The sequence below is a fragment of the Sphaeramia orbicularis genome, chromosome 17 (assembly GCF_902148855.1).
Source record: "Sphaeramia orbicularis chromosome 17, fSphaOr1.1, whole genome shotgun sequence".
Classification (NCBI taxonomy): Eukaryota; Metazoa; Chordata; class Actinopteri; order Kurtiformes; family Apogonidae; genus Sphaeramia; species Sphaeramia orbicularis.
Genome location: NC_043973.1, coordinates 20,776,754 through 20,787,301, shown reverse-complemented (window position 1 = coordinate 20,787,301; position 10,548 = coordinate 20,776,754). Strand labels below are relative to the sequence as shown.

Sequence of the window (10,548 nt, the reverse complement as noted above, 5' to 3'; positions counted from 1 at the left end):
CTATCTATCTATCTATTATCTAACTGATTGTTGTCTCCATGTTTTGCAACACTATTGAATAAGGCTGATGTATAATAATCCCTGGCATTTACAAGTAAGGTCACTGGCCCTGACACGTCCAGGTATTAGAGAAAGGTAAGATGGATTAATGAAAGCACACAAGACACAGCATCACATGAGCATTATTCAGATGTTTACTGGAGAGAAGCTTAGTTCAACACCAGAACAGGAAAACTTGAACATGTTTTTTAAGAATAACATAACAACAACATGTGTGAGGTCAGGGGAAAATAAGGTTTATGACGCTTTAACATGTCAGAGAGGAAAATGTTCAGATAATGTGAATCATACACAAAAGTTCAATAGAACTTCATCCTTATTTTCAGATATGACATTTCAGATATGTCAGTTTTTTGAAGCAAAATGTCACATTTTCATTTGATACTAAATAGTGTAAAGAGATTGATTAGAAGTTAATAAATAATTAGCTTGTTTAATCACAAATGATTGCTTGCACGCAAAAAAAACAACAACTGCAATTTTAAATGTTTGAAAATATGGATCATGTTAACATTTGGTAAGACATTCATTATTTTTTTATTGGTAAACTCAGATCATACTGCGTGAAATACTTTGTAAAACAACGAAAAGCCTTAGCATCACTACAGCAAACAGACAACATCTATCACTGTATTTTAAAAGGGTGGAAAATGATCTGAGCTGAACTCAAAGGGAGGTGACAAAAGGGGTGACGGGGAATGCAAAGGTCACGCTATGAGTGGATATTCTTTTTTCTCCTGAAGCCAGGGCGCTTTTCAGAGGTGGAGGGCTGTGGACTACATCTTCCTGATAAAACCCCGGCAGCGGTCCATCCTTTTCTTTCTCTATTCTCATGCTGTCGTTCTCCATCAGATCACTCCAAATGCTCATTCTCCGCTCCTCCTCTATTTCTGATTTTCCTACCTCTGAATCATCATCCTCCATTGGTTTGGGGCCAAAAATCCAGTCTGTGAAGAAAAACATTAGAGAAAACATCAGAATAACATTAAATAAATGACTGTTCTGTGCTGTTTCAGTATGCATTTAACCTTTTTACATCCACTGTTTAGGGTTTAGGGTTAGGCTTAGGGATATAGAGGAAGTGTAAGACCAAAATGAATGTATTAATCTTCTATTTTCTGCCTTTAACAAGTAGTTCAGACACTACCCAAATACAGTATATCAGCTTTGACATGGTTCAAATGTAAACCTAAGTGAATCATTTAAGTTAAGACCAGCAGCAGTGATTCTCTCAGATTCAGCGGCATTCACTTTCATTTTATTACAGGGACAGTGTAGGAAGACTGACCTCTGCTCACAAACCACAGGGTGAATGTGAAGGAGATTTTCATCAAGCATCACCCAGAAAGGAAAGGAAGAGGTAAGACAAATTGCCTTCCAAACTAGGCACAAGAACTCAAGGTGGAAAAAGGCTTCAAAGACATCACAAGCACAAACATAAGGACGGAAAAAATGATGGGAAAGAGAGGACACCACCACCACCACCACCACCACCACCACCACCATGGGGGTTACCTGCCAGGTCATGCATCAGATCTTTAATCAGGTGTCCCACTATGGCATAAGTGGCCACTAAAACCAGCACCACCCCGACTAGGACATAGACTACATTGCGTGGTAGGGTTATACTGTCTCTCGCTGGGGGGATGTAATCCACAAAATAGGCCTCTTCCTCTCTCCTTCTGGGCAGCTGGAGGAGCTGTCGGTGTTCAAACACCAGCCTCCAAAGCAGAGCTCCTCCTGAGGCGTTCAGGGACAAAACTGTTTTTTGGTTGTCCATGGTTTAGCTACTTTGGTAGAGTTAATGTTTTTTTTTTTTTTTTTGGTTCTGTGATGTAGCTTCGGGGGCTGTCTCTTTGGTGGTGATAGATTTAATGTCTTGTTGCAGAAAAGATGTCTCTGGGCTCCTTCATGGCACTGTGAAAACTTGGAAAACAGGCAACATTGGTGTATCAAAGAGAAGGAGGAAGAGTAGGGGATTTGGAACATTTTATACATTTTTTTTTTAAGATTGATTGAAAGATGGAAACATCAAGGCGGCTCAAAACTGAGAACACGGTCTCTGCAGGGTGACAGAAAATAGGGTCTCAAAAATATAGTTCAGCCAACAAGACAGATCTGATATCACAAGTGTGCCAATTCTGCTAATCTTTTGTCTAGACTTAAATCCCAGCATTCCTCCTTCTAGTCTTTCCGAGAGGGTCCTTGGTCAAATTTCCCAGAGAGCGAGGAGTGTGAGACAGCAGAGAGGTGAATATAGGACAGACAGAGTTAATAGGATTGAGTCTGTCACAGAGCAATATCAGCTTTCCATCTGTAGGGATTAGAGATATGAGTGAAGAGAGGTGGACAGTAATACGGCAAAGAAGCTTAAAGCCCTCTGTGGCCACGTTGCATATATATTTATATATAATACATATATTACAGTAAACCCAGTTTCTCCTGTTTTCAATACTTTATTAATATCCCACACTTAAAATTCATCTTGAACGCAGCAAGTTCAGTTCTTATTCCATAAACATCCTGTCACATAATTCACTGGTACCACTCTATATTTTCATGGCTCATTTCATTGATTCATAACAGAGCAGATGGTAATATTTCATAACTGAATATGTGACTGTGACCATTAAATATCCCTCCTGGTAGAAAAACTGTGCATCAACATGTGTTACTTATGAAAAACTTGTGAAAAGGTGCAAGATGTCAACTGAAAGATGAAGAATTTAAAGGAACTGTTAATGTCTTTATGTTTAGATGTCACTATGAAGTTTTAGGGAAAAAATACAACTCCTTACCTATTAATGAAGACTTGCAGTAACTCCTCGGGTGATTTGTTTGACTTGTGAATGACACGTCTACACATAAAGCTCTGCAAGTAAACACAAACACAGATAAAAGAGGGTTAAGGTCATGCAAACAAAAGGCTTACCACGTTAGAAGCGCTGTCACAGTAAACACCCACCATCACTGTTTTCTGAATGGAACACAATTCTATGAAGAAATCATTTGACAACAATTGATGCTCTCTCAGACTTTCTGGTTACTGCTGTCTTTTTCAGAGGATGAAGTCAACTTGCAAAACTGAGAAGCAAGAAACTGCCATTCGATGATGGTGATGGTGACATTTGCGATCAGGATGAACCAAGAGACTGGATGCAGACCCCAGTAGAAGACGTGGGCAGACATGACAGGAAGATGAAAAAAGGAGGAATGTAAAAAAAAAGTTGTAAAATGATGATGAAGATGGATGTCAATCAGTCCTTATGATGAAGCAGAAGAGGACAAAGAAGAGATAAGAAGCAGTGTGCGGTCTCTGAATGTGTCTGTGGATGAAGCTGTCAGGAGAGTAGTGGTGTCTGTGTCAGTATCAAGGTGTTCTTTTGTAATCCTTGACAGGATTTGGGTGACACATGCCAGTGACACAAACAACACCTTTTGACTAAGTCAGCAGACAGCCACACAGAAATCACCTGAAATACCTGTTACTGCTGTCGTTTGGTGGACTTTAAACATCTTACTAACACCTTATGCAGATTATTAACAAAACTAAAGCATTTACAGACAATAAATCATGATATTAGTGGATTGACGTATGCTACAGTGGTCTTACCTGAATTATGGACTCCTTTTTTATTTATTTTAGGGATTGATTCAAAATGCAAACAATGGGGCCTCAGGTCTTCTCCAGGTGAAACAGAGGGCAGCTGCACTGCAAAATCAGACTCCAGCGAAAACAAGCTGCAAGCTGCTCCTGTTGACTAGTCCTATAAGCGGAAAAAGTGAAAAAAAACAAAAGAAAAAAACATCCAGTCTTTTAGACAGGTAGGTCCATACTGACACCCTCAGGCTGGAGTGACCACCTTCTTGGGCTTGTCTTCTGCCTCCGCCATCCACTTGAAGTAGACATCACCCAGGAGGAAAGTCCAGTAGACGACGGTTAGAGAGGTGTTCACGGTCATAATGCCAATTATTAAAGGGTGCAGCATGCTGGCAGATGGGGTGGACTTAGAAATGTGTGTCACCTCAAATATATGTCTGCTGTGAGGGTGAAGGGACGCGTGTATATGGGATTGAACCACCTCGGTCTGAGTGCTTCTTCTCCCCACCCCTCTCCTCTCTCTTTCCACTGGTCATGAAGTTTCTGTGGCAACAGCAGTCTAATCCTCTTCAGCCGCTTTGTTACAGAAGATAAAGTTGCATTAGATTTACGCCTGCTTTACAAATGTTGCTCATCCATAACATGTTGTGTAATACTCATGCTTATTTTTCACAATATACATAAACACACACGGTTTTATCAGCCATATATATGAAAAGGAGCTATAGGAATCATAGAAAAGCTGAAAAGTTGTTGATGAGTAGTGGCTGAAAAAACATAATCTCTGTTCTGAACTTTACGTTCTTTCCAAGATATAATCCTGAATCTAATCAAGATTGGAGACTTCAGACACAAGAATACTTAATCTTACACCAGAGGACAGATGGCTCCCTAAGGAACCTCAGGGGCCACGGAGGTAACAACAACATCTTAACATGTGTTTTTGACTGGTAGCCTACATTTGTGAATAAACACGTGTCACAGGTAAACTAGTATGTATAAACTTCCTACGATGATGAGGTAAAAGCACCAAAAATGCTGGAAATGTGTGTGAAATGACATGTGAGAACTTCTATCACTAGGTGGCAGTCTGTTTGCATTCATACCTCATTCACATGCATAATGGTGACTGCAACACACTGGTTTGACTGGTTTTAATCACAAAATTCCAAGTTAAAAGTGCAGCTGTAAAACTGTTTTCCTGAAAGATGCAGATTTTAATCATTTTGCTGTATGTCCCCCTGTGTTACTCTGCCTTTAAATGTCCCCTCATGTCTCCTGAGTTGAACTTTGAGACCATGCAGATAGTGCTGGGCCTTGTTTCATCACAGATCAAAAGGCACTTCTTTTAATTATCGCCTTCTCTGTGCGAGTATAGAGGACACAGAGCGAAAGTATGCGTCATTTCACAGCCAACTGGGACTAAATCTCTGAGGATATTCTAAAGAACACATCCAAGAGGCCAAACAACACATGTGAAGAATGAGGCCACCGGCTGAAGTGTCCGTGTTTCTGCTGTCTCTATTGGCTCCGTGTGTTTTATACACCATGAACAACATCCCTGCACTTCAGGAGTAAGTGTGATCATTTACCTGAGACACAGCAAAGCGAAGGAAAACCTCTGTGCTCCTAATAATAGGCTTACGAAGCCTCAAACTAAGAAAGGAGATTTATCTAGGGTGTGTTTATCCTCAAGTATTTCAGTTAAACCTAGAATAGAGAATCCTAAGGTCTGCACAAAATGGATTTGTAAGCCTTAAAACAAAAATATATACTCTTATGTTCTAGATTTATAGAATATAGCAACGCACTGGTGCCAGGGTGAGAATAAAGAAGAAGATCAGTATTGTGTTACAACAGTTATACTTTGAAGGTACAAGATATTGTCATAGTATGTAGGCAAAGTAATCTCTTTATAATGAGGAACCTTACTTCTAATAATAGGCTTATTATCATCAAATATAGTGAAACATTATAATGCTTTATAATGTCTCAACTTATAAGGATTCCGTGTTATGACTTATACTGTTTCTACTTTTAACACTATATTTTTTTATATTAGGGAAAAACATTCATTGAAACATCCTGTCATGACAAAAATATGTTCATATGACATGAAAATAGCTAGTATAAATCATAAATTGTGAAAATGTCTTGCTATAACTTAAAAATAATTGTGTCAAGACATAAAAATGTCTCCGTCAAGAATGAAAAGAAAGGCATAACATCAAATTATTTTGTTTGAATGTGAAAATATGTTCTTAACATCAATGTATGTCACCTTGACAAAAAATATTTTGGTATAACATGAAAATACCTCGTTAAAAATCTGAGAAATCAGAAAATCTATTAAAACGTGAAAATATGAGAAATGAGAAAATTTATTAAAACATGAAAATATCTTAAAACCATACCATACTATAAAAATATTTTGGTATGACATGAAAATATCATGTTGAAACTTCAAAATGTCTCACTATAACGTCATAATTTTGTGTTAGGAAATGAAAATGTCTTGTTAGGGAATTAAAAAATTAGCAACAACATAAAAATGTCTTAATGGTTAATATGTGAAAAGATCTTGTTATAACACCAAAATATCTTGTCATGACACAAAAATATTTGGTAAGACCTGAAAATATAGTTAAAATGTTAAAATTCCTTACTGAAACCTGATTTATTACGCTAGAAGATAAAAAATGTCTTATTAGATCATTAAAAAAAGACATTAAAATATTTTGTTAAAACATGAAAGTATCTAGTTATTACATTAAAATTATTATTCAGGTATGACATGAAAACATCTTCTTAAAATGTAAAAATGTCTTGCTATAACTTGAAAATATTGTGTTTTGACCTAAAAATGTCTTGTAGGAAAATGAAAAAAGGACATTACATACAAATGTCTTGTTATAATATAATAATCTCACATTATAACATGATAATATATTGTCAAGATATAAAATATTAGGTATGACATGACAATTTCTTCTTAAAGCGTGACAATGTCTTTCTATAAGAAATATAAATATGTATAAAATATTGTGTTAGGGCATGACCATATCTTGTTAAAATGTGAAAATGTCCTGTATTAACATGAAAAACATACTGTGACAAACATATCCCATTATACTGTGAAATGCATTTTTCTTTTTCTTTCCTGGCAGCAGCACATTACAGAAGGTGAGATGATTTAGCAGATGAATGAGGGGATGCATTGTGATTTTATATGTAGTACAAGGATGTGAATGAACAAAATGAGTCGTGCACAGGTAAAGTGATGCATTTACAGTTTGCTGTCATTTGTTTCTGTCATTCATTGTCTTCAGACCGTTACCGATCCTAGGAATGGGAATGGTTGTCCTGGGATCAGTTCTCCTCCTCCTCCTCCTCACTGTGCGGCACAAGAAGAACCTGGACCCCTTATTCTATGGTACAAAAAGACCAAAACTAAACAATTATCAGAAAACTGCAGAGATGTTCCACTGAACCTGAGTGTGTTTACAGTGTTTGCAGAGTTCTCCTTCACATGCATGGTGGGCCTCACCAATGCGTTAGAGCAGGACGGCTTCATCTCTGGCTTCATGGCCTTCTACGTGAAGTCGGTAAGATTTTTTTTAAAAATTTTGTTCAGTGTTTTGTATTTGTGATTTTTGCATGTGAAAACTAAGTGACTTTGCCTCTTCAGGGTGAGCCTCACCTGAGCACCGCCTACGCTGTGATGATGTCATACTGGGAAGGCATCATTCACTTCATCCTCTTCCTCACCATCATCCATCGCATGTTCAAGGGGTATGCTGTATTATCACTACTTTTCCTTATGTCATAGTGATATCTGCTCTAATAAAACTGATTTTTCTGTCTTTGCAGGAAGTCCTATCATAGCTTGGGGCTGCTGTGGGTGGGATCCTCCATCGCACATCAAATAGTTCTGATCCCAGGAGTGGTCATAGGTGGGAGATGACCTCAAGGACCTGCTCTTGTCAGATTATCAATAGGGTTTGATGTTATTTGTGACTGATGATGTTATCATTTGTCCAGGTAAATTTGGGTCTAACATCCGACCAGCTTTCTGGAGGAACGTGCCCTTCTTTCTGGTGCCTTTCTGGGCAGCGTCTGTACTCTTCAGCCGACCCAGAGAGATGCCGATCATAACTGCAGATAAGGTACATTTCACCACTTAGGAAATGTATGATGTATTCATTATTACCTGTGATAGAGTGATTCTTATATTAGAGAAGGGTTGAACAGGAAAAAAAAAAGTCAAGAGAAAAAATAGTCAGTCTGTAACTGCTTAAAAGCATGTGTTTTTATTTATAAATATTTTAATAAATGCGGTTGGCAAAGAAGAAGACCAAAGAGGACATTTATGGATGTGGTGGAGGAGGTAGAAGATGAAGAAGACAAGGTCAGATGGAAGCAGATGATTTGTTGCAACTCCTATCACTGCAAACAAGGCCTGTACAAAAACATAAAAAAAGTAAAGTCATTATTGGGTTAAAATGTCTTATTTCAAGTAAAATTATCTGCCAGTGCGGTAAAAAAATGGCACTCATAAAATAAGAAAATATTATGTAATGATAATAAAATGCTAAAATTCAAATTTTAAGCTGAGTATACTTGTTTCAAGTCCTTATAGTAAGATTTTTTTTAAAATCCATCGTATATATAGGCTATATGGTCTTATAAAGATGTAATGACTCAAATATATAGGCAAAGCAAGTACAAATTTCTTGAGGGTGAACAGTTACTGTGTCCGCCATACTCATCCCCCAACAATGGAGCTAGTTTTGTTATAAATATTGCTTAAAATTAATTTTAATATTTTAGTGGGCTAGCTCCAGATGAAAATTCTTGGATCAAGTCAAATAATCTTAAGAAGATTAAGTCTCAATTAGTCAATAAATCTAAAAAATGATCTTTCAAGGTAAAAATTCCACATTAAGGTCAGTTTATCCAAGTCAGATGTTACTCTTTTTGCAGTGTAAAGGGATGAGCTGAAAGTATTAGTGGAGTATCATGGAAATAAATTAAACAGTTCAGAAGACTTATGATGAACATGTTAAGTACATTTATCCATTAAATGCACCAGTGGCAGTAAATGAACAGCCTTTCAACATGTTTCAGTGTACCTCTATTCACTGAGATTTGGTCTGTATGTTCTAGATTGCAGCGGAGCAGAAGAAAGGCCTGTTGACTCGACCTGTCGACCTGCTTCTGTCACTTCTGTTACTGGGAGCAATGGTTTTCTCTGTTTTCAGAGGCTTTGTGAGTAAAATCCTACAATTTGAACAACATTTCGGCTTCTGACTGAACTCTCAGAGGCTAAAACTGTGAGGTTAATGATGCAGGGGTTTTAACTGTAGTCCTGCTTTACTCCAGGTGGTTCTGGATTGTCCTTTAGATGCCTGTTTCACCTACATTTACCAGTATGAGCCCTACCTCAAAGACCCGGTCAGCTTCCCCAGAGTTATGGTGAGTGAAAACATAATGATATATATGAGAAACTGGTGGTTTTGTTTGTTTGTTCTATCTTATGCTCTCTGTATTTCTTTCCTGCAGATGCTGATGTATTTATTCTATGCCCTGCCCCTGATGACCGCCTTCATCTATGGACTGAAAACACCAGGCTGCAGCTGGATGTTAGACTGGACAATTTTCTTTGCAGGAGCCATGGTTCAGGTAAACAGAGTGGTTTAAGTTCAGAGGGTATTTATATGACTTTAAAAAAGCAATACAGTATAAAACCCTGCATCCTCTTGCTCCTCTCCTGCTGGTCTCTGCAGGCCCAGTGGTGTCATATCGGAGCATCTCTGCACTCCCGCACTCCCTTCACGTATCGAGTCCCAACAGACAAATGGTGGCCTGTTATCACTCTCAATGTGTTGCTCGCTGCTGTGCCGCCTCTGTTGGCCCTGCGCTGCTATACCAACCCTGCTTATTTTATGAAACCTGTTCCCAAAGGACAGACCAGCAACGAGAAGAAGAAAAAGTAGACCACACACCAGGCATGGACTATCGAGGAATACGTCACGCTATGACAAGGCTAATGTTTCCTGGGGATTCTCTGTGGCACAGGAGCTGCATTAAACACACAATTTTTCAAAGTAAAACCCACAGGAAATCTAAAAAAAAAAAAAAAAAAAAAAGTTGCTCTCTGACTCAACCATTCAAATCATTCACCTTCCATAGCACTCCCTGCATGGACTATTGGACCCTGATAAGAAGGCTGCTGATGGAGGTGAGGACTGGGATCAGCTCACACAGTTTTCAGGTGACTCATGCAGACACCCACTTTAGTACATACCCAAACTAAGACTATTGACCTGAATCATAGAGGTCAGTGGAACACTGCAAGGGAGTGACAGTCATTATATTTTATGTCTTTCTGTTGGAACTTTAAACCAAAATCAACACCAGAACCATCTCACATCCAACTCAGTGAAAACTGTCCCAGCTTCCATTAGTTAAATTAAAAAACTGTGGAAAAAAACCCCCAGTGTTGATAGGATTTACCGAATGCGTGAAAAGCTGGATGAGCTGCTGATGACATAATAAAGATAAGAACAGATAAAAGTAAAACCGACATGGTACAAGATACTGTCTTAAATTGTGTCATGTCCCATTTTTGATTGATCTTCTTTGTTGATTGTTTTTTTGATTGAGGGATTACTTGCTGAAAATAGTAATGAATGTCTGAAACTTTTCCAGTTCATTCGCCTCCTGAGATCCAGCTATGAGTTATTTGTTCACTTTTTGGAATGAGAGTTTCACAGCTTTATTTAAAATAATAATAAAAAAAATATATAGAAAGAAAGAAAGATCCACTGCACAGAACATTCTAAAAAAAAAGGTGTGGATGCTGCTTTCATGCAGAAAAGCAGAAG

General features: G+C 38.0%; 1 protein-coding gene across 4 annotated transcripts; it reads left to right on the top strand.

Annotated features, from left to right (window-relative positions):
- LOC115437741 (transmembrane 6 superfamily member 2-like) lies at positions 1-10,148 on the top strand. 4 transcript variants are annotated; one of them, XM_030161066.1, is made up of 12 exons: positions 1-135; positions 4,474-4,577; positions 5,040-5,235; positions 6,991-7,094; positions 7,169-7,266; positions 7,350-7,453; positions 7,532-7,614; positions 7,703-7,827; positions 8,828-8,929; positions 9,044-9,136; positions 9,224-9,343; positions 9,448-10,148. In XM_030161066.1, the coding sequence occupies exons 3-12, from the start codon at positions 5,144-5,146 to the stop codon at positions 9,655-9,657; spliced, it is 1,131 nt and encodes a 376-aa protein (XP_030016926.1). In that variant the 5' UTR covers positions 1-135; positions 4,474-4,577; positions 5,040-5,143; the 3' UTR covers positions 9,658-10,148. The 4 variants fall into 4 exon arrangements, with proteins under 4 accessions (XP_030016926.1, XP_030016925.1, XP_030016924.1 ...); XM_030161065.1 differs by lacking the exon at positions 1-135 and having other exon boundaries at positions 4,305-4,577; positions 5,074-5,235; XM_030161064.1 differs by lacking the exon at positions 1-135 and having other exon boundaries at positions 4,305-4,577.
- The last annotated feature ends 400 nt before the right edge of the window (positions 10,149-10,548 follow it).

Coding starts and splice junctions, on each gene's coding strand:
- LOC115437741 (XM_030161066.1), top strand. CDS start 5,144: ATGAGGCCACCGGCTGAAGTGTCCGTGTTTCTGCTGTCTCTATTGGCT. Junction 7,267..7,349: donor TGGCCTTCTACGTGAAGTCG/GTAAGATTTTTT, acceptor TTGCCTCTTCAG/GGTGAGCCTCACCTGAGCAC. Junction 7,828..8,827: donor CGATCATAACTGCAGATAAG/GTACATTTCACC, acceptor TGTATGTTCTAG/ATTGCAGCGGAGCAGAAGAA.